The 23,460-nt window shown below is 41.5% G+C and overlaps 1 protein-coding gene across 1 annotated transcript in view; it reads left to right on the forward strand.

Annotated features, from left to right (window-relative positions):
• TRPC4A (transient receptor potential cation channel subfamily C member 4 associated protein) overlaps positions 1–23,460 on the forward strand; it is an 89,309-nt gene that overhangs the window by 38,422 nt on the left and 27,427 nt on the right. Inside the window, 4 exon segments of the mRNA XM_011766477.3 lie at positions 1,803–1,858; positions 7,477–7,605; positions 13,073–13,280; positions 22,155–22,340. Coding sequence (XP_011764779.3) covers positions 1,803–1,858; positions 7,477–7,605; positions 13,073–13,280; positions 22,155–22,340 — 579 coding nt within the window.

Raw genomic sequence — 23,460 nt, forward strand, 5'->3', positions numbered from 1 at the left:
TTTTAGTAGAGATGGGGATTCACCATGTTGGCCAGGCTGGTCTCGAACTCCTGACCTCAAGTGATCTGCCCACCTCAGCCTCCCAAGTGCTGGGATTACAGGCATGAGCCACCACACCCAGCTTCAGTATTTAATTTAAAATAAAAAAGCGAATGCACTTTACTCTGGCGTTAAAAGCCAGAGATGACTTCAGTTAATGTTTGGTGAATGCCCTCCTACCAGCTTTGCATTTTTTTAATTTAAAAGGTTTTTTTTTTTTTTTTACCCCTAACCTATTAGGGGTCCTATACACTATATAAGGCCTAATTTGTGCATGCAGTAGTGGTTAAGAGGATTTATATTCATTTTTAATGTCTCAGCTGTGCATTCTGTCTAACTTGATCTTTCATGTTCTCTGTCTACCCTTATAGCAAGTAGCATATTGTAATTATTTGTTGGTGCACTTGTTTAGTCTCTCTTCCTCCCACTAGATTTATAGGTTCCATGAAGGCTGAGACTTTTTTTTCCCTCACCACTGTATCTGCTCTAGAGTTGATGCTGAATAATACTTGATGAATGAGTGAATCCTAATTCCTTTTAAAAGTGGAGGATCTAGAAATAGTGAGATATATAGTGAGACATACAGAGCAGTGTTTTACCCTGCTCTGAAGTCGTTAAATAAATCAATCACAGAGCCCCAGTAGGTTGAAAGGTGGTGATAAGGGATGCAGAGGGTCTACGTTGTCTCAGGATTATGTGAGGCAACCCGTCTAGTCAGGCTAGCTTAGTGGGGCTGCCCATTGGGATCTGAGAAGGAGACCTAGCATTTTAGCATTCCTGGCAGCTTAGGAGCAAATAGAAACAGTTTTTAAAAATAGAAGCAGTGCCAAATAAAACACTCTGTCCATGGTTCATACTCAGTTTCATCATCTGTTGGTTTTGGGCTTATGAAAATTAAGTTTCCTTTTTATGCTGCTTTCCTGTTCCTGCTCACAGGGAAGTAGTAGGTTCTTTATTAGAATTAGTAATAGATCAGACATTAAAAGCCATTTGCCCAATACAGATAACAGCAATAAAAAAAGAAATGCTCGGTTAGTGAGTCTGATAAAAATGGTATATTTATTTGTTGCTAATAGAACTTTCAATGGAAATTTATAACAAGAGCAATCGAGATGCTTATACTTTTAACTTTTAGCCAGGCGTGATGCGCGCGCATGCAGTCCTAGCCACTCGGGAGGGCAAGGAGGGAGAATTGCTTGAGCCTAGGAGTTCGAGACTACAGTGAGCTGTGATCTTGCCCCTGAGTGACAGAGTAAGACCTCATCTTTAAAAAACCAAAACAAATGAACAGAACAAAATGCTTATACTTTAGATTCTAGTAGTTCTGCTTTTGAAAATGTATCTTGAGGAACCAGTTTAATACAAGCATTAAAAGGATACACATATGTATTAAGTTGCTTATTTGTGGTCTATTTAAATAGCCAAAAAAAACCACCCCAAATCGTAGATATATCCTAAGCAAGACATTAAGGGAAAATGGCTTTATTAAATGATGGCACAACAACAGGTTGAAATTATGAAGACTTTGGGGCATAATAAGAAAACAACTGCTGTATCAAACCAAAAGCAATATGCAAATGGGCTTATAGATTCTGATGGACACTATGAAAATCTTTGGTAGACAGGGACTGGAAGGAGTATATTAAAAGAAAAATCATCGTCTTGGAGGGGGTTATAACAGTTCTTACGCTGAAAAAAAAATGTAACCGTTATACTGTCTTTTCAATGAGAAAAATAACCAGTCATTACCCTTTAACTTTCAGTAAGTGATGAAATGTCCAAGGACTGCTTGAGTATCCTGTATAATACCTGTGTCTGTGTAAGTACCCTGCCATTAGGGCTCCGTGTATCTCCCTACCAGATCTGCAAGGGTTAAGATGGGAATATTCGGGTGGGGTGGCAGATGTGAGAGCTGTCTTCAGATAGTGGGGGAATTGGGCTTATTTTATGTGTGCCTGAAAATCAGGACTAACGGGTAGAAATTATAGGGAGGCAGAATTTTGTAGCGGTTGTTAAGAGCCAGAACTGCTGCAGCAGCTAGTAAACTCCTTTGGCCTTGGAGCTTGGAGCTGTCTGAGTAGAAACTGAACACTTGTCAAAAGATGACAAGCTTTGGCAGACTGTGACCTTTAAGACTCATTTTAACTCCATTATGCCTATTTCTTCATTTTCCTTGTTAGAAAACAAAATGAGAACCAGAAGGGTTCCCCCCCCCCCCCCCCCCCGCCCCATATATTGAGCAGGACTCTCTACTAGGTTGACCATTGAGCCAGGAAGAATGGTGAATAAAGGAAGCAATTTAGTAGAAACAAAAGAGGATGGCACTTAGTGTTAGGACCTGATTTTGTGTTCTGGCCCTTGGCTTAGTACACCTCCCAAGCCGTAGCTTCTTACCAATAGAGTGCAGTTAGCAGTCATATTAACATCATAGATTTATTGTGAGAACTGAGATAGTAGATGTGAAAACACTTTGTAAAACAATATATAAATGTTAGTTTTTATAAGACACAGTACCTTTTAGAAACTTAAGATGAACTATGTAAACCGTGAATCATAATACATGGCAGAATGAAACAGTGTTATAGGTGTGAACCCTGTATGCTGTGGAAATAAAAAAGAAACACTGAGCTCCATTTCATTTCTTGCCTCATTCAAAATGAGATTTCTGGCATCTTGTGGGTGTATGCAAAATCTACCAAGATCACGAACTTAGAAGTAGGTAAGAAAGAAGAAGATAAATAAAACAAGGGTGGGGACATAACATGTAGCCAGGAATTGGGCTGATATAAAAATGAAGACCATAAAATCATCTGTATTATGGATGGGCACAAATTTGGCTTCAAGCTTCTTAGCAGCCAACACAAATAGAGGAATCTGTTTGAACACTTATATAATTCAGCATGTATAGTAGTGCTGTAAAATTGAAATATAATGCAAGCCACTTGGGTTATTTTAAATTTCCTCGTAGCCACATTTTTTTAAAGAAAAAAGTAGGAAGAAATAGTGAAGCTAATTTTAATGATAAATTCTATTTAACACAGTGTATCAAGAATATTGTCATTCTAACATGTAATAATTATTAATGAGATACTTACTTTTTTTGGTATTAAGCTCTCAAAATCCAATGTTTTTTTTTCTTTTCCTTCTCATTTGAACACCAGAGCACATCTCAGTTTGGCCTGGCCACCTTTCAAGTGCTCAGTAGCCATGTATAGCTAATGACAGAGATAGGCACAGGGAGATCTATAAGCTAAAAAACAAATTGTTCAGGAAATGCACAATTCTTGCAACTAAGGCCAAAAAGAAATTGTCCTTATAGAAGAAGATAGTGTATAAAATAATGACTCTATCATTGGCAACTTCCATATAGTCAGTAGTTTTATGAGGCTGTTTTAAAATCATGATACCTATTGTTAATCAGTGGCATTCCAATAAAATAGTTAAGTTAAAAAAAATGTATGAAGAGAAGTTGATTAATGGGTACAAGTATATGGGTTGATAAATAAGACCTAGTGTTAGGATAAATCAGTAAGGGTGACTTAGTTTATAATAATCTGTTTTACATTTCAAAATAGCTAGAAGAGAATTTGAATGGTTCTTAACATAAAAGACAAGTATTTAAGCTGATGGCTATCCCGAGTACATTGATTTGATCTTTATAAATTATATGAATGTATTAAATTATATGCTTCCTGAAATTATGTACCTTTATTATATATCAACTAAAAGTATTTTTAAATAAAATTTTAAAAAAATTTTAAGCAACATGGGATGATATGGTCCAATTATGTGCTATCTGGCTGAATTCCATGTTACATAGAGAAATTGGGGCTCTTAGGATTTCAAACACCAATGCCTCCAGGGATCAGGCAGAAAACAGGAAATGTTTGGAATTGCTGGTGTTGGAGAGGGGACTTGTGTAAACTGTGACTAAACTGGAGCAAGGGTGTCCTCTCTAAAGATGTTTGAATTCAAAAGTTTAAAAAGTACTTTTGACTGGGCATGGTGGCTCTCACCTGTAATCCCAGCAATTTGGGAGGCTGAGGTGGGTGGATCACCTGAAGTCAGGAGTTCCAAACCACCCTGGCCAACATGGTGAAACCCTATCTGTACTGAAAACACAAAAATTAGCCGGGCGTGGTGGTGCATGCCTGTAGTCCCAGCTACTTGGGAGGCTGAGGCAGGAGAATCACTTGAACCCAGGAGACAGAGGTTGCAGTGAGCTGAGATCGTACCACTCCACTCCAGCCTGGGTGACAGAATGAGACTCTCTTAAAAAATAAAATATAAAAAAAAAACAGTACTGCTCATCAGAAAAAGCTTGGCCTACCGGATGCTAGTTTGTAGCTCCTTGTTTAGATACTTGACAAATACTAGGTCAAGAGCTTAAGATTAGGCTGGGCGCAGTGGCTCACACCTATAATCTCAACACTTTGATAGCCCGAGGCAGGAGGATCATGTGTGTCCAGGAGTTCAAGACTAGCCTGGGCAACATAGCGAGAACCTGTCTCTACAAAAAAATAAAAAACTGGCGGGATGTGGTGGTGTATACCTATAGTCCCAGCTCCTCAGGAGGCTAAGGTGGGAGGATTGCATGAGCCTGAGAGGTCAGGGCTGCAGTAAGCCATGATTGTGCCAGTGCACTCACTCAGCCTGGGCTATAGAGTGAGACCCTGTCTTAAAAAAAAAAAAAAAAAACTACGATGAATATTATATGGAAAAAACTCTCCCCAGTAGTTGCATGCAACATTTTATATATCGTTTTAGTGCTTTTTGGCTTCAGTTAAGAACTTGTGATGTAGAGGAAAGGAAGGATTGTGATGGCCTTTTGGGTGGCCAGTCTTGACTTAGGAAGGCTTTCCAAGAGGAGTCATTTTAGCCAGTCTGTAAAAGGAGTAGTACTTTGATAAATTGAAGAGAGGAGAAAGGTGGGTAGTGAAGGGTAGCTAGTTAGAGCAGCAGGATTGTGTATTTGACAGCCTGGAGATAGAGAGAAAGTGATAAATTTATTTCTCTTTTTGTTCTGTTTCTTTGGATCTTCCAGAACTTTTGCTTGTCTCAGTAAAAGTAGAGTCAGTCCTGTTTCACATCTCATAGCCAGTGTAGGTACTGTATGTAGTTTGGGAATACAACCTTGTTTTTTTTTCTCTCTCTCTTTTTTTTTTTTTTTTTTAATGTGTCAGTGCTACAACTGAAGAACAGAGATGTATCAGTACAGACTGAGATTGCTTTCTTTAGTGTCCTATTTAATGGGATCGTTGAAGATTTATATACTTGGCACATCCTTATTGATGCCTTCACTTTGAAAATTAAATTGGCCAGGTGTGGTGGTGCACGCCTGTAGTCCCAGTGATTCAGGAGCCTGAGGTGGGGGGATCTGGCAATTCGGGAGGCTGAGGGTGGGGGGCTCGCTTGAGTCCAGGTGATTGAGGCTTCAGTGAGCTATATTCGTACTTGTGAATAGTCATGGCCTCAGCCTGGGCAACAGAGTGAGACCCTGTCTCTAAAATTGAAAGAAAATTAAATTTGCTGTGACATACCTCATTTCACTGATTCTGAAATGCTTCCTAACTTGGGGTTCGCATTTACCAAACTGTGTGTGTCTGTACACTTGATTATACTTTTTAGGGAGAGGTCAAGTTTATTGCAGTAAGCCTTGGAATTTTTTCAGTTTAAAGGCTGAAAAAAAAAAAAAAAAAGAAATATTAAAGCCACTAAGCTCTAGTTGCCTTAAGGCAGTAGGGGTGGGAGGTGTGTGTGTGTAAGCTAGCAGTATTGCAGTTTCTTTATTTTTAGAGAGAAGGTTTCACTCTGTCCGCATGCTGGAATGCAGTGGTGAGATTGTAGCTCACTGCGGCCTCACACTCCTGGCCTCAAGCTGTCCTCTCACCTCAGCCTCCTGGGTAGTTGGGATTACAGGTGTGAGCCACTGCACTTGACAGTACTGCAGTTTTCAGTCCAAACTCTTTTTTTTTTTTCTTTTTTTTTTTTTTTTGAGACGGAGTCTCGCTTTGTCGCCCAGGCTGGAGTGCAGTGGCCGGATCTCAGCTCACTGCAAGCTCCGCCTCCCGGGTTTACGCCATTCTCCTGCCTCAGCCTCCCGAGTAGCTGGGACTACAGGCGCCCACCACCTCGCCCGGCTAGTTTTTTGTATTTTTAGTAGAGACGGGGTTTCACCATATTAGCCAGGATGGTCTCGATCTCCTGACCTCGTGATCCGCCCGTCTCGGCCTCCCAAAGTGCTGGGATTACAGGCTTGAGCCACCGCGCCCGGCCCAGTCCAAACTCTTGAACCTAAGTTTTAAGGTCTTTAACCAGCTAGTTTCCTTACTTCCTTCATACTCCTTGGGGGTTTTGTTGTTGTTGTTGTTGTTGGGTTTTCTGTTTGTTATGAGTCAGGGTTTCCCTCTGTTGCCCAGGCTAGAGTGCATTTGCCTCGTCTCGGCTCACTGCGACCTCCACCTCCTGGGCTCAAGTGATCCTTTTACCTCAGCCTCCCGAGTAGCTAGGGCTACAGGCGTGCATTACCACACCCAGCTAATATTTGTGTTTTTATTAGAGACAGGATTTTGCCACATTGGCCAGGCTGGTCTCGAACTCCTGGCCTCAAGTGATCTGCCCACCTTGGCCTCTCAAAGTGCTGGGATTACAGGTGTGAGCCACCGTGCCTGGCCTCAAAGACTTTTAAGATGATCATTTTACTGATGAAAAAATGGAGTTCCAAAGGTGAGAAGTGATATGCTCAGGATCACATGGCTGGAATTAGAACATGGGTCTGACTCTTAAGTCCATGCTTCGGCACTGTTGGATTTCAGATTTAAGAATGGCCTTCAGAGGCCGGGCGCGGTGGCTCACGCCTGTAATCCCAGCACTTTGGGAGGCCGAGACGGGCGGATCACGAGGTCAGGAGATCGAGACCATCCTGGCTAGCACGGTGAAACCCCATCTCTACTAAAAAAAAATACAAAAAACTAGCCGGGCGAGGTGGCGGGCGCCTGTAGTCCCAGCTACTCGGGAGGCTGAGGCAGGAGAATGGCATAAACCTGGGAGGCGGAGCTTGCAGTGAGCTGAGATCCGGCCACTGCACTCCAGTCCGGCACTCCAGCCCGGGCGACAGAGCGAGACTCCGTCAAAAAAAAAAAAAAAAAAGAATGGCCTTCAGAACTCTGAGATAAGTTATCTTAGGAAATACCATCTCATTGTGTTATGTTCTCACATGTGGGCTCCCCTTGTGTAGCCTGAATGTCAGGAGGCTTTTTTCTTCCATGGCTGGGGAGTTAACGAATGTTTCCCACAGTTAAGTCGTGCCGTTCCCGTTTTGTTGACTCATGCCAGTTTTCAGAGGTGAAATTGCTTTTCACTGTCGGTAAAGGATGCCTTGCTCTACATAATTTATTTTGTACTTACAACTTATTCTGCCTTTTCTTCTTGTGACAGACGGAGGGAGTTACAAAGCGTTTGGCAGAAAAGAATGACTTTGTGATCTTCCTGTTTACACTGATGACAAGTAAGAAGACATTCTTACAAACAGCAACCCTCATCGAAGATATTTTGGGTGTTAAAAAGGTGAGCTGTGTCCTCCAGCTGACCAGATGGGGAAGGGTGTCTCAGACCATTGGATTCTCAAACCTGAATAATATATAAAGCTTTTTTAAAAGAAAGTGTTAAATTATGTCTTGTGTTACTTAGATATATTCAAGTGTAAACCTGGATTACCCTTTATACTAGTGGTTCTTTCATGACTGTAAAACCTAAACAAACATATACATTGAAAGCAAACTAATTCTAAAACTCAGAACTTCAGATTGACTCTGTGAATGTAGTGTGATGCCGCATGTTACTTTGCTGAAATCAAATTGCCCCTCACTCATTACCATGGGGCAAGTTCTTTGTAGCATGTCTGTGCTACTGTATGCTGTGCAGTGACTCCATTCTCTTATCACTTTTCTCTACCGCTATCTGAACTGCTGTGAAGCCTTCATTCATTACTACCAAGGGATATGTTCCTCTTGGTAGTAATGTTTGGCTTTCACTTATGAAGTCTGCCTCTATCGTTTCTCATTAGTCTTCAACAATTAAAGTTGGTTAATTGGCACCAGCACAGTAGGAGACAAATGGGAGCTCTGAAATCCTGCCACTTGGTCATAAGGTTGATAATCAGATGACCCATAACTTTTTTTAAAAAAACTATGATCAAAATGAAAACTAAATTAAACATTTCAAGAATTCACAGGTACCCAAAAATACATTCATAGACCTCTGTTAGAGACTCACTGTGTTACATTTTTGGTGTAATGCTTGTTAGGATCTGGAGCTCCCTCCTCAGTCCTAATCTGTCCTGAGCCTCCATGTTGTTTGCTGGTTGGCAGATTTCTTTCTCTTCCTGTTGAGCAGCCTCCTAGAGGTTGCTGTTGCAGGGAAGTGGGTGTTCACGTGCACTGTGGTGACCCCAGCTTTCATTTCTTCTTGCTGTGCTTTCCCCAGGCCTTGCTTGTCGTTGCCCAGCACAAGTGGCCTATTGTCTGCAGGAACACATTGGAGATGTGTGCAGGCCCCATACAGACCCTTTGTGCCCTTTGATAAAAGGCTTTGTTGTTATTCCAGTAATTGTGTGTTCCAGCCAGTGTGTGAAAGGGGGCCTCCAGAGTAGAAACTCCAGACTCCTTAGCAGTCTCAGCATAGGAGTCTAGAATTGCTCCTTCATGACTTTTCCCACTTGCCTCTCCCTTTCATTCTTTTTTGTGTACCCCAAAATGGTGACATGTTCTACCAAACATTATGGGTATCTTGGTGTAGTTTGAAAGAGGGTAGACACCATAAAGAAAGTGGAAACACCGTAAACTGGGAAAAGACATTTGCAATTCAGGTAACCAACAAAGGATTTGTATTCAGAATTTATGAAGAATTCTTACAGGCCAGGTGCGGTGGCTCATGCCTGTAATTCCAACACTTTGGGAGGCTGAGGCAGGCAGATCACTTGAGGTCAGGAGTTTAAGACCAGCCTGGCGCTGGGCGCGGTGGCTCAAGTCTGTAATCCCAGCACTTTGGGAGGCCGAGACGGGTGGATCACGAGGTCAGGAGATCGAGACCATCCTGGTTAATATGGTGAAACCTCATCTCTACTAAAAATACAAAAAACTAGCCAGGCGAGGTGGTGGGCGCCTGTAGTCCCAGCTACTCGGGAGGCTGAGGCAGGAGAATGGCGTGAACCCAGGAGGCGGAGCTTGCAGTGAGCTGAGATCCGGCCACTGCACTCCAGCCTGGGCGACAAAGCGAGACTCCGTCTCAAAAAAAAAAAAAAAAAAAAGACCAGCCTGGCCATCATGGTGAAACCCAGTCTCAGTGTCTACTAAAAAATATAAAAATTAGCCAGGCGTGGTGGCACACACCTGTCATCCCAGCTACTTGGGAGGCTAAGGCACGAGAATTGCTTGAACCTGGGAGGCAGAGGTTGCAGTGAGTCAAGATTGTGTCACTGCACTCCAGACTAGGCAACAGAGTAAGACTCCCTCTCCAAAAAAAAAAAAAGTAAAAAAAGAATTCTTACAAATCAGCATGAAAAAGACAAATAGCCCAGTAGACAAATGGGCAGTATTATGAACAAGCATTTCACAGATGAGAAAGAAATGGTCCATAAATATAAAAGAGAAGATGTGTAACTTCACTGGCAATCAAGGAAATGCACATCAATACCATAGTGAGGGGGAGAGTGGGCAAATGTTGGTGAGTATATGTATCAGTGGAAACATTTGCATACTACTGATAAATGTTTATCAGCAGAATATTCTCTTTTTTGTTTTGTAGTTGAACAGCCACATACCTTGTGCCCCAGCACCTAGGGAAGCTTTGCCCTGAGGGCTGAGGCATCAGTATTTTGCCATGGGTCACCTATAATCTGTGCCTGGACACACTTGTGAGGAAGCTCAGTCCTAGAACAGTGATTCTTAGGATTGAAACCCAGAAGGTTGTGAAATCAATCCATCGGGTCTGTCAGTCAGATAGAAAAGAGCAAACTGTATTGTGTAAGGGTATTATTTGAATAAGTTTTTGTTTGACATTTATATATACATTCCCATGTGTATGTTTACTAGTGGTCATTCCTGGTGATAGCTGAAAAGTTTGGAAGCCACTGCCCCAGCAAAACTTCTCCACCTGTGCATCAAGAAACACATAAGAACATTTGTAGCTTCGTTGTTTCAGAACAAAACACTGAAACCAAGTCTCTGATCCATCAATAGGAGAAGGGATGAATGTACTTTCTTCACACAGTGGAATATTATATAGTAGAAGAATGAACTGTTGCCATAAGCAACAACATAGCTGAGGAATTGAAATAATCGGGTGGTAGAAGCCAGTTGCAGAAAACTGTAGGTAGCATATCATTTTCATAAAGCTCAAAAAAGCAAATTGTTTATTGATAAAACTAGTTTTTAAATGGCAAGGCAATAATAATTAATGATAGTGGTTCCCAGAGGCAGAGAGATGCAATAGGAAAGGCACACACAGCTAGTCATTTTGTTATGCTGCATAATATGTGTTGTATGTATCAAAAATTAAAACATAAGAATTCTTGGCTGGCCACGGTGGCTCATGCCTGTAATCCCAGCACTTTGGGAGGCCGAGGTGGGCAGATCACTTGAGGTCAGGAGACCAGCCTGGCCAATATGGTGAAACCCTGTCTGTACTAAAAATATACAAAAATTAGCCAGGCATGGTGGTGCATGCCTGTAGTCCCAGCTACTTGGGAGGCTGGGCAGAAAAATTGCTTGAACCCACGAGGTAGAGGTTGCAGTGAGCAGAGATTGTGCCATTGTACTCCAGCCTGGGCATCACAGCGAGACTCTGCCTTAAAAAAAAAAAAAAAAAATCTTAAAATTTAAAACAACCATAAGAAGTGGGCTGGGGGGTGGTAGGACCTGTTTTGGGACCCATTTACTGAGTTAGACAGGGCTAGAGGAACTGGTGAGCTGAAAGTTACAGTTGCCAATAATAGCAGTAGCTGACATTTGTTTTGTACTAGGGAAAAGGAAAGGCGGAAGCAGCCATTCCCCAATGCCCCCTACACAGCAAATTCCTGTCTTCCTCCATTACTAGAAATAGAGGGGAGTGTGGGATTCATGAGAGCTTCTAGGAATCATGCACTTGTTTCGGGCACATTCACTGATACCGTTGCTACCAGGTCCTGTACATTGAGTCTCAGGAGAAAGAGTAGGATATATGCCTTCATCAAAGTATGGTCAGATTGTTTGGGAAATAGATGCAGGAACAGATTGTTAAAAGTTCATGTGATCTGTGCAGTGAGAGAAACACCCAATCCAGTGGAAGTAAATTAGTGGGATAAAGGATAGCAGGTGTTACCTGAGTAGCACAAGGATGGTTCAAAATGAGAAAAGCTCATGTAGTACATGACATTTACAGATTTTAAGGAGTAATAAATGAGAATAGAACCAAATAACAAGGCATTCCATAAAATTATCATTCCTAATAAAAGCTAGCAATGGAAGGAAAACTTAGAAACAATATATAGGGTATTTATTAAAATATAACAGCTATAGGGTATTTATTAAAAATTTACAGCAAATATTAAACTTAATTTAAATGTTTTGGAAATATTTCTAGTAAAGTCAAGAAAAAGACAATTCTTGCTCTCACTCTGGGTAAATGGTCACATATGTGTACACAGAGAGTACCTGTAGGAATGTTCATTGCAACATTGTTTAATGGTGAAAAACTGTAGTTTACCTAAATACGTGTTACAAGAAGAAAGGGTCAGGCACAGTGGCTCACGCCTGTAATGTCAGCACTTTAGGAGGCCAAGGTGGGAGGATTGCTTGAGTCTGGGAGTTCCAGCCTGGGCAACAATAGTGAGACACTTTCTCTATAAAAATGAAGTGCTGGCCGGGGGCAGTGGCTCATGCCTGTGATCCCAGCACTTTGGGAGGCCAAGGTGGATGGATCACCTGAGGTCAGGAGTTCAAGACCAGCCTGGTCAACATGGTGAAATCCCACCTCTACTAAAAAATACAAAAATTAGCCAGGCGTGGTGGTGGGCACCTGTAGTCCCTGCTACTTGGGAGGCTGAGGCAGGAGAATTGCTTGAACCCGGGAGGTGGAGTTTGCAGTGAGCCAGGATCACGCCACTGCACTCCAACCTGGGCGACAGATTGAGATGCCATCTCAAAAAAAAAAAAGAAAAAGTATTAAAATATTAGCCAGGTGTAATGGCACGCACCTGTAGTCCTAGCTACTTGGGAAGCTGAGGTGGGAGGATTGCTTGGGCCTAGGAGTTTGAGATTGTAGTAAGCTATGATGACACTACCGCACTCTAGCTTGAGCAACAGAGTGAGACCCTGTCTATTAAAGAAAAGAGAAATGATTAAACTGTGAGGTAAAACGGTGGGAAGTGATTGAATCAGCTGCTCGTATCAGTAGATAAACTTCAAAATGTTGGATGAAAAGTAAGGTATAGTATGGTATCATTCACACTGCATGCAGAGCAGTACCATGTATTTTAATGGAAATATTTGTAAGTATAAAAATATGCATGGGAATAATAAACACAAAGTCCAAAATAATGGCTACTTCTGCGAGGAGATAGGAAAATGCGACTGGATGGGGAGTACACAGAGGCCTTTAGCTATATTTGAAGTGTTTTATTTTTTTAAGAAGAAAATCTGTAGTAAGAATGGTAATTTATGATTTGCAAAACTTGAGTGGTAGGCATTTCCATTTTTTAAAAAAGTAGGCAAAATATACCACAAGAACAAGTGAAAACAGTGGTGATCAAAAGGTAAATTTAGTCCTCAGACTAATCCCATGAGGCAGGTTAGTCCCGTTTTACAGATGAACAAGCAAAGACTCGAAAGGTTTTTATAACTTAACTAAGGTTTCGGAGCTGCAAGTTACAGAGCTGGGATAGGAACCTAAGTGATCTAGCCACTGAGCCCCATATTTAGGGGGATGCAAAAGAGAGGCACATCCAATCTCTTGAGTGAATTGAGCATGGAGATTGTTTCATTTTTGTCTTCTGTAGGAAATGATCCGACTAGATGAAGTCCCCAATCTGAGTTCCTTAGTATCCAATTTTGATCAGCAGCAGCTCGCTAATTTCTGCCGGATTCTGGCTGTCACCATTTCAGAGATGGATACAGGGAACGATGACAAGCACACACTTCTTGCCAAAAATGCTCAACAGAAGAAGAGCTTGAGTTTGGGGCCTTCTGCAGCTGAAATCAATCAAGGTAAAGTCTCCAAGTTCTCAGAATTTTGGGATTATAGCTCTGAGGCCTTTCCTAAATCATCTAACTTTTTTTCTTATTTCTTTTTTTTTTTTTTTGAGATTGGAGCTCACTGTGTCACCCAGGCAGGAATGCAGTGGCACAATCATGGCTCACTGCAGCCTTGACCTCCCCGGGCTCAGGTGATCCTCCCACCTCAGCCACCCGAGTAGCTGGGACTGTAGGCGGGTGCCACCACACTGGGCTAATCTTTGTATTTTTTGTAGAGATGGGGTTTTGCCATGTTGCCCAGGCTGGTCTTGACCTCCTGGGCTCAAGTGATCCACCCACCTCATCCTTCCAAAGTGCTAGGATTACAGGTGTGAGCCACCACACCTGGCACCCCTTTTTAATATCTCTAGAGATGGATCCATGCGAAGGCTCCTAGTATGTAAATTTTGTGTATCTGTTCATTATTTTGGGAACCAAGTTCCATACCTTTCATTAGATTTGTTAATGGGTTCAGAACCACAAAAAAAGTTAAGAACTACTTTTTATCAGAATTACAAATGCATATACTTTTTGATCTAGTAAGTCTCTCCTGGGCCTTCATTTTATAGATAATGATGTATAGACACTAGTCCCTTCTTGTATGCAGTTTCACGTTGTGGTTTTAGTTACCTGTTCAACTGCAATCCGAAATATTAACTGGAAAATTCCAGAGAGAGACCACATTCATATAACTCTTATTACGGCATCTTGTTATAATTGTCCTGTTTTATCATTAGTTATTGTTGTTAATCTCTTAGTGTACCTAATTTATAAATTAAGCTTTATCATAGTTATGTATGTATATAAGAAAAAACATAGTATATATAGGGTTTGGTGCTATCTGCCATTTCAGGTATCCACTGTGGGGGTCTTGGCTAAGGGAGGACTACTGTACAAGATTATTCATTAAGGCTGGGCACGGTGGCTCACGCCTGTAATCCCAGCACTTTGGGAGGCTGAGGCAGGAGGATCACTTGAGGTTGAGAGTTTGAGACCAGCCTGGCCAACATGTCAAAACCCCGTTCTACTAGAAATATAAAAATTACCTGGGTGTGATGATGGTGCATGCCTGTAGTCCCAGCTACTCGGAAGGCTGAGGCAGGATAATTGCTTGAACCCAGGAGGCGGAGGTTGCTGTGAGCCCAGATCGCACCATTGCACTTCAGCCTGGGCAACAGAGTTAGACTCCGTCTCAAAAAAAAAAAAAAATTATTATTCATTGCAACATTGTAATAACAAAAGACTGAAAACAACCCAGATGTTCATTAACACTAGACTGCTTAATGTATTCAATATTTATATAATGGAAAATTATGTAGCTTTGAAAAAATGAAGATCTCTATGTACTGCTATAGAAAGAATCTCCAAGATATATTAATGATAAAGAGGAAAATACAGAACAGTGTGTATGATATGATAGTTTTTGTATTAAGTTGGGGGAGAATAAGACCATACGTTTGCTCACATATGGTATGCCTAAAGAAACTGAAAGGATACACAAGAAACCTAAAGTGGTTGTTAATAGGAAGTAGCTGGTAAGGGAAGGTAGTAGCAGTGGGAGTGGGACTTCTTACTGTATACATTCATATATTGTTTGATTTTAGAACCGTGTAAATATATTACTTTAAAAACAAAACACTATTCTAACCAACCTACCCCACCTATTTCTGTTCAGTAGCAAAAGAACTGTGTTCTTTCTAAAATGTTGTTGCCTGCACAGATTTTGGAGAAACTGGCATGTATGTGTTTTGGCCATAAGAGTGCAGATAATTCATATTTGAACTGAAACTTGTGTCTTAAAAGCTAGTTTTTCAGCGTTAACAGGCTAGAAATGTTGTTCATACAAAAGCCTTTGGTGTACCTTAGGGTACACCAAATAAACAAGGTAAAATAATACAAATGCATCATTAAAAAGCAGCAGTGGAAAACCACAGCCATCCAGAGGTAACCCTAATCATGCTCTGAAAACAGTTCTTTGTTTCTGAAGTCCAGTTGTGTGCATTCCCCAGGCTGGCTCTGCAGAGTTGTCAGGTGCTTCAGAGCAGCCTCCTCTCCTGAGGCTGAATATGAGCCCGCCATTCACTCTGTTATTGTCTAGTTTTAGTTAGGAATACGAGGTGGTCATAACTATACTTTGTAGGTTATTAGGGAATATAATTTTACATGTTGTGGTCATATGTAAAGGTAGAGGTTTGCGGACTCTGACCACAGTTTGTTTATTATCTCTTCAGGTTTGCTTTTCCTCCTGTGTCCCTAGATACAAGGTCTTCCTTGGTCTGTGTACAGTTTTCTTCCCACTCCTTTATGATTTGCGGGGAGTTCTCATTTTAGGAAATTGCCTTTTTAAAAAAATATGTGACTTTCATTATAACTGAATTATACCTCAGAACTGGTGTACACACCTCCATATACATTGACAAAAGGTAGTATTTGCTAAGCTCCTGATACATGGCAAACACTGAGCTAACTGCTTTACCTATAAGTGATTTTATTTAATCCTTCAAGTGCCCTGTGGAATAGAGATTAGTATCCCCATTGCACATGTGAGGAAACTGAGGACTAGAACGGTTCTGTATGGGATACCTGTGTATGCCGAGGCACTAAGTAACTTGCACCTTTTAGTTTCCCATTTAAGGAATCTATTCTGGCAGATGATTTTGATCCTGTTAGTATTGATTGCCTTCATATGTCTATTTGTAAACTGACTTAAGTAAAACCAGCATTACCCATTATTCTTGAGGAATGAACTGTTCTGGTCAGCTGGGCTTTTTCGATTAACTGAGAACCCAAAGCTCAGTTTTTGTTTTTGTTTTTTTATTTGGGAAGTTTTTTAAGTCTCTCTAAAATATCTAGATTCACTTTCATACCTGTGTGACTAACGTAGTAGACAGTCTGTATGTGATTCTGCTTGTAGCTTTTGGAACAAAGCTTAAATGTTGTAGGTTCCACACATGAGGTTGTGCAGGGTCTGAGTCCTCCAGACTCTGACGGTAATTCCTACTCCATTCCCTTACCCACATAATTTTCTCCATTCGAATGCCCTGGGAAGGCCAAGCCAGTGGACATAATTAAATCATGAGTGGGTGAGAAAAGTCTTAGTCCTCTGAATGTTGTCATTCTTGAATTGCACTCCAGTAGCGAATGCCTTTATCTCAGATGTGTGTGTCAGTCAGCTTGAGCTACCATAACAAGATACCATAGACTAGGTGACTTAACTAACAGACATTTATTTTTCTCACAGTTCTGGAGACTAGAAGTCCAAGATCAAGGTGCTGTCAGGATTGGTTCCTGGTGAGGCCTTTCTTCCTGGCTTGTAGAAGGCCACGTTTTTGTTGTATCCACATGTGACTTTTCCTCTGCGTCTGTGAGGAGAGACAGAGATCTCTGATGTCTCTTCCTCTTCTTAGAAGGACACCAGTCCTCTCCGTTTAGGGCCCCACACACTTGTAACCTCATTTAACCTTAATTACCTCCCTGTATTAGGCAGCAGTCTCCAGATCTGGAGACAGAAGCAGTAGGAATTATGAGGGGAGATTTGTTAGGGGAATTGGCTCACATGATCACAGAGGCGGAGGAGTCCCATGATGAGCCATCTGCAACAAAAATTAGTCAGTCGTGGTGACACGCCGGTATTCCCAGCTACTTGCAAGGCTGAGGCAGGAGAATTGCTTGAACCCAGGAGGCGGAGGTTGCAGTGAGCTGAGATTGCACCATTGCACTACAGCCTGGGCAACGAGTAAAACTCCATCTCCAAAAATAAAGAAAATAAAAGAGAAGCCGTCTGCAAGCTGGAGAACCTGAGAAGCCGTTAGCATGGCTCAGTCCAAGTCCAGAAAACTTAGAACCAGGAAAGCTGATGGTGTAGCTCCCTGGCTGGAGGACCCCGGAGACTGCTGGTGCGAGTCTCAGAGACCAAAAGCCTAAGATCCTGGAGTCTGATATCCAAGAGCAGTAGGAGAAAAACTTCCCGCTCCAGAAGGGGGAGAATCCCTTTTGGTTTTCCTCCATCGCCTCCCACTGCTCCCTTGCCAATTGGATGGTGCCTGCCCACATTGAGGGCAGATTTTCCCTTAGTTCACAGACTCATACACCAATCTCTTCTGGAATCACCGTCACAGACACGCCCAGAAACAGTGCTATGCCAGCCACGTTGGCATCCCACAGTATAGTCAAATTGACAGCTAAAATTAGCCGTCACACCACCACACTCCCTAAAGGGCCTATCTCAAAACGCAGTCATATTTGGGGCTAGAGCTTCAATATATGAATTTGCAGGGGCTGGAGGGATACAGTCCATAACTGTATGGAAAGCTGAAATATGTAGGATGTTGCCAAAAAGTTTTCATTTTGTTTTTAATAAACTGTGGCTGTGAGGTCATTTTCTTGCCCAGCAAAAATAATGATTTATGCGATCTTCCTGGAGGTCAGATAATTTACATTAGCATTATTTTTTGAGTCCTTTTTGGGATTCTCAGAACTACCAGTTGTTCCTTCTGTCGATTCAGAAGAGAACAACTGGTTTCCTTCTGGGGGAAAGTAACATCTTTCAAGATTTTTAGCAGAGATGCAAATGAAGCTATAGGCTAGATAATTGTCAATTTATAAGTGACACTTAGCTGAGAGGGGCTGAATTATGCAGCACATGAAGCTGGAAAGCAGGAGGGGAGACTACCGGAGTGTGTGGGGAATACTGATGTTTCAGCAGAAATTCCTTCAGAGGAGAGAAGAGGCCTGCTTCTGCAGAAATTCCCAGGAGTTGTGAGTGATTTAGTTGTCAGTTTACCATTAACCAGCCAGGTGTGGTAGCTACTGCTAAAGCTGTGAGAATTACAAGGACTGGATATGCTGGGGTGTCAGCCCATGAGATTGTGTATGAGTTGCTAGGTATGATTGGTCCAGCAAATTTCTTTCTAGGGAGACAGTCTGTAGCTTTCGTTAGCTTTTCAGGAGGTGAGTGACTCACAACAGCTCAAGAATCTCGGGTGGGAAGTCTGACTTATAACCCTGAGTGCTGGGCACTTCCCATCTGGAGGAGTGTGTGAATTCAGTGTGCAGGAATGGGGAAGACTAGCTCCTACTTGCTGTCCTGAGAGGAGCAGGTCAAGCAGCGGGAGCTACTTTTGCTGAGAACAGAAGTATAAGAATAAAAATCCAGCTTTGTGAAGATTTTCATGTAGAATACAAATTCTTTTTATTTCTTTTTTTTTTTTTTTTTTGCTTTGTTTTGTTTTGTTTTGAGACTGAGTCTGGCTATGTCGCCCAGGCTGGGCACAATCTTGGCTTACTGCATCCTCCGCTTTCTGGTTCAAGCGATTCTTGTGCCTCAGCCTCCCAAGTAGCTGGGACTACAGGCATGTGCCACCACACCCGACTAATTTTTTTGTCTTTTTAGTAGAAATGGGGTTTCACCATGTTGGCCAGGCTGGTCTTGAACTCCCAACCTCAGGTGATCCACCCACCTCGACCTCCCAAAGTGCTGGGATTACAGGCGTGAGCCACCACACCCAGCCTATTTATTTGTTTTTAGAAAAAATAATATACACCTAAGATTTTTTTAAAATGGTACAAAAAGTACAGCAGAGAGTTTGTCCCTCTCCCTGTGGTAACTTTTTACCAGTTTCTTAAATGTCCCTCCAGAGATCTTCTATCCATGCCCAGTCGTGGATGGGGGAAAGAGGGAGAGAGAGAGACTGACTCCTTCCTGTTTGTACAGATGGTAATGTAAATAGGTAATATAAAATAAGCACTGCTCTGTCTCTTTTTATTAAACTTACCTTGCCAAAAATTATACTCTAGCATATATAGAATTATATGATTCCTTTTTGTAATTATATAGTATTTTATTATATGGGCATACCATAATTTAATTAGTCCTTCATTAATGGAAATCGATGTGTTGACAAATTCACCTTCCAAAGAAATTACTTGTTCATCTTCCCACCCTGTTGCCTGTAGCCTTCCCAGTACAGAGCGTTATCAAACTTTTTTATATTTGCCAGGCTGATATGTTAAAAAAAAAAAAAAAAAAAAAAAAGGTGTCTCAAACAGGTATCTATTTCTGCGTAATTATTTTATGGAGATGGAAGTCACATAACATAAAATTAGCCATTTTAAAGTGAACAACTCAGCGGCATTTCATAAATTTACAGTGTTGTGCAGCTACCACGTCTATCCAGTTGCACATTTTCATCACCCCAAAAGGAAACCCCGTACACATTAAGCAGCTACTTCCCATTACCCTTTCTCCCCAACCGCTGGCAACCACCGTTCTGCTTTTTTCTCTGTGGATTTACCTATTCAGATTACTTCATATACAGTCATGTGTCACTTAGCAATCTCTATCCTTCTGAGAAATGCAGTGAGGCAATTTTGTCATTGTGTGAATGTCATAGGGTGTACTTGCACAAACCTAGCTGGTGTGGCCCATGATACACTTAGGCTGCAAACCTGTACAGCATGTTTCTGTACTACATACTGTAGGCAGTTGTACCATAATGGTATTTGTGTATCTAAACATAGAAAAAAGTTATAGTAAAAATATGGTATTATAATCTGATTGGACCACCGTCTTCTACATGGTCTGTCATTGACCGCAACAGCGTTAATGCCATGCATGACTGTGAACAGAATCATAGAGCATATGGCCTTCTGAATCTGGTTTCTTTCACTTGGCATAATGTTTTTGAGGTTCATTCATGTTGTATCATGTCAGTACTTCATTCCTTTATATGGCTGAATAATACTCATCATATGTAGATACCACAGTTTGTTTATCCCTTCAGTTAACGGACATTTGGAATGTTTTCATCTTATAGTGCTGCTATGAACGTGTGTGTACACATATTTGTGTGCGCACCTGTTTTCAGTTCTTTGGGGTATATATATAGGAGTGAAATATGCTGGGTCATACGGTAATTTTATGTTTGACTTTTTGAGGAACCTTAATGTAGTATAAGTAAGGTCAAACGTCATAGCCACTCACTAATTTATAGGGAGGGTGTGTGTGTGTGTGTGTGTGTGTGTGTAAATAGAGTATCACTCTTGCTCTGTGTGTGTGTGTGTGTGTGTGTGTAGATAGAGTATCACTCTTGCCTACACTGGAGTACAGTGGTGCGATCTCGGCTCACTGCAACCTCTGCATCCTAGGTTCAAGCAATTCTCATGTCTCAGCCTCCTGAGTAGCTGGGACTACAGGTGGCTGGCTGATTTTTGTATTATTGGTAGAGACGGAGTTCGCCATGTTGACAAGGCTGGTCTTAAACTCCTAGCTTCAAGTGATCCACCCACTTGGGCCTCCCAAAGTGCTAAGATTATAGGCATGAGCCGCTGCACTTAGCCTTGTCAATATAAAAAAATTTTTTAAATCATTTATTAAAAAAAAAAAAGGCCATGAGCAGTGGTTTAAGTCTGTAATCCCAGCACTTTGGGAGGCCACAGTGGGTGGATAGTTTGAGGCCAGGAGTTCAAGCCTGTCTTACTTTATCTCTACTCCCATTCACTATTCCCTACTTCACCTTGGGTTATTTTGAAGTAAACCCCAGACACACATTGTATAATTTCACCTGCATATATCTCAGTGTTTTTACAAGATAATGACTTTTAAGAAATGTAACTCTGTCATCATATCAAAAATTAATGGTAATTCCTTGATATCCTGAAATATCTAGTTATTTATTAATTTTTAATTAGGTGTAATATTCAAATGGTTCCAAAAAATCTGCGGATTCAAAAGTATTTATTGAAAAGTTTCCATTCCACTGTTATTCCCAGTGACCTAAATTCCCTTTTCCACTTGATGGACATTTTGGCTATTTCTATCTTATGGCCGTTTACTGTGGCAGCCACTGCTCTTGGCTTCTTTTCTGTCCTTCCAGAGAGATTTAATGCATATTCAGGCAAACATGAACAGGCATTAGTCTCATTTTAAAGAAGGTTAGATGACAGAGTCAGGATGTGAATCTGGATCTCCCCGCCTCCAAAGTTTATGATGTTCTACTATGCCGATCAGAGTTTCCACCTCACTCATTGTGAATAAAATGAGACTGGTGGAAAGAAAAATTGGGTGATTATTCAGTTTTTTTCTTTACCTTAAAAAAAAGTTTATCTTCTTTCATCCTGCCAGTAAATGTTATAGGAAAATTAGAAACTGTAGATGAGTAATTTTAAGAGAAATGTTTATATTCTCTCCTACTCAGGAACAGCCACAGCAAATCCCTTGGTATATATGTTTTCATTCCTTATTTGTGTATTTTAAAGAAGTAAATAGTTAAATTTTTGAAGAAAATGAACTTAATTAAACTCATATTGTTTAAATAATTTACTCTCTTTCTCTAACAAGTAAACAGCTGTTTTGAGTCACTGTATAAAGGTGTATGTGTCATCATTCTTAGTATCTATGCAGTGTTCCATTGTATAAATGTATCATTGTATTTAATCAGCTATTGATGAACATTTAGTTATCTTCACCTTTTTGCTGTTACAGAAACCACATCAGCGAACCTCCTTACACAGATATTCTCTTGTAATATGACTGGTTATTTCCCTGTGGTAAATCCCCAGAAATTGACCTCTTGGCTCAAAGACACACAAATTTAAGGCATTAAGATTATTCTAATATGCATTCCCAGTAGATTAAAAAGACTGTTTCCCTGTACCTGCTAAAAATTGAGCTTATGCCTATAACATAATTACTATTTACCTTGGCTTGACATTTCATTTTAAAAGAGTAGCTTTAGCTACTATCAGAGTAAGAATTATTCCTATCATGCAGATTGTTTGTCAGGGCTTTAGGGGTAGTTTTGCTGGTCTCTGTTTTGAAAATTTCCTCGCTTGTTCTTTCCCTGTCAGCGGCCCTTCTCAGCATCCCTGGCTTTGTTGAGCGGCTTTGCAAACTGGCGACTCGAAAGGTGTCAGAGTCAACGGGCACAGCCAGCTTCCTTCAGGAGTTGGAGGAGTGGTACACATGGCTAGACAATGCTTTGGTGCTAGATGCCCTGATGCGAGTGGCCAATGAGGAGTCAGAGCACAATCAAGGTATGGGAGGATGGGTCCCCTGAGCGATCGGGAGCTTTTCCATGGGCACCTGGGACCATTCTTGCTCTCCTTTCCAAGGAGGATTAATTGGAGATTTGCTCAAAGTAGTATTTTCCTTGAGGCAATTCTAGACCATGACTATTAAGACTCTTTTGATAGCTGGTTACAGAAACCTCACTGAACTCCCCAAAGTGGACTTGATTTCAGGGAAAAGGGCTTTGTTGCAGACCTGAGACAGCTGTGTCTCAGGGACTGACAAGAACCAGTAACCAGAACATTCTTAGGAACCTAGAAACTTCTCTCCTCATCTCTTTTTCTTTCTACAATGTTTCTTAGTCTTCTGTCTTACTGTGCCCTGTCTTTTCCTGGTCCCCTTGATGGGACTAGGCAGAAGACTGCCTATTAAATAAGAAGACTCCCAGTCTCAGCTGCAGCTTCCTGGTAAAGAACTCTGGCCCATCTTTGGTTAGGTGCCCATCCCTAAAGCATTCGATTCTGGCCAGCAGGTTCCGAATACACAAACCCAGGAATTCTCAGCTCCCAAACGAGGAATAGGTATCTCACTGGGAGTGGGAGGCCACCAGCTTTTCTTCTTCCCTCCAGCTCCAAATTGAAGAGGCTGAGTTCTCGGTAAGTATGGCAAAGAGGTCAGAGGCTTTCTTCCTCCACCCAACTCCATACTGCACTCACGGTATGGAAGCTCTATCCCACATACTTCCGGCCAAGAATTCTATGGCTGTGATCACCTTTGCCTAAGCTTGCTTGCTCATGTACAGAGGTTTTGCACTGGGAAAGGCAAGCCCAGAAGACTAGAGGCTACTGACCATGCTCTGAGAATTTGCCCACAGAGAAAGGCAGTTAGTAAGAACAGAGTCTAGGGAAGTTCATGCCTGAGATTTTGATGGTAAGCAAATAAAAAGAGACAGGTAGCTCTTCTTTTTTTTACTCTTTTATTTTTTGTATTTTCTCTTTTTTTGAATAGAGAAGGGTTTTGCCATGCTGGCCAGGCCAGTCTCAAACTCCTGGCCTTAGGTGATCCACCCTCTTTGGCCTCCCAGAGTGCCAGGTTTATAGGCATGAGCCACTATGCCCGGCCAGGTACCTCTTCTTAATTAAGAAC

This window comes from Macaca nemestrina, chromosome 15 (assembly GCF_043159975.1).
Source record: "Macaca nemestrina isolate mMacNem1 chromosome 15, mMacNem.hap1, whole genome shotgun sequence".
NCBI classification, from domain to species: domain Eukaryota; kingdom Metazoa; phylum Chordata; class Mammalia; order Primates; family Cercopithecidae; genus Macaca; species Macaca nemestrina.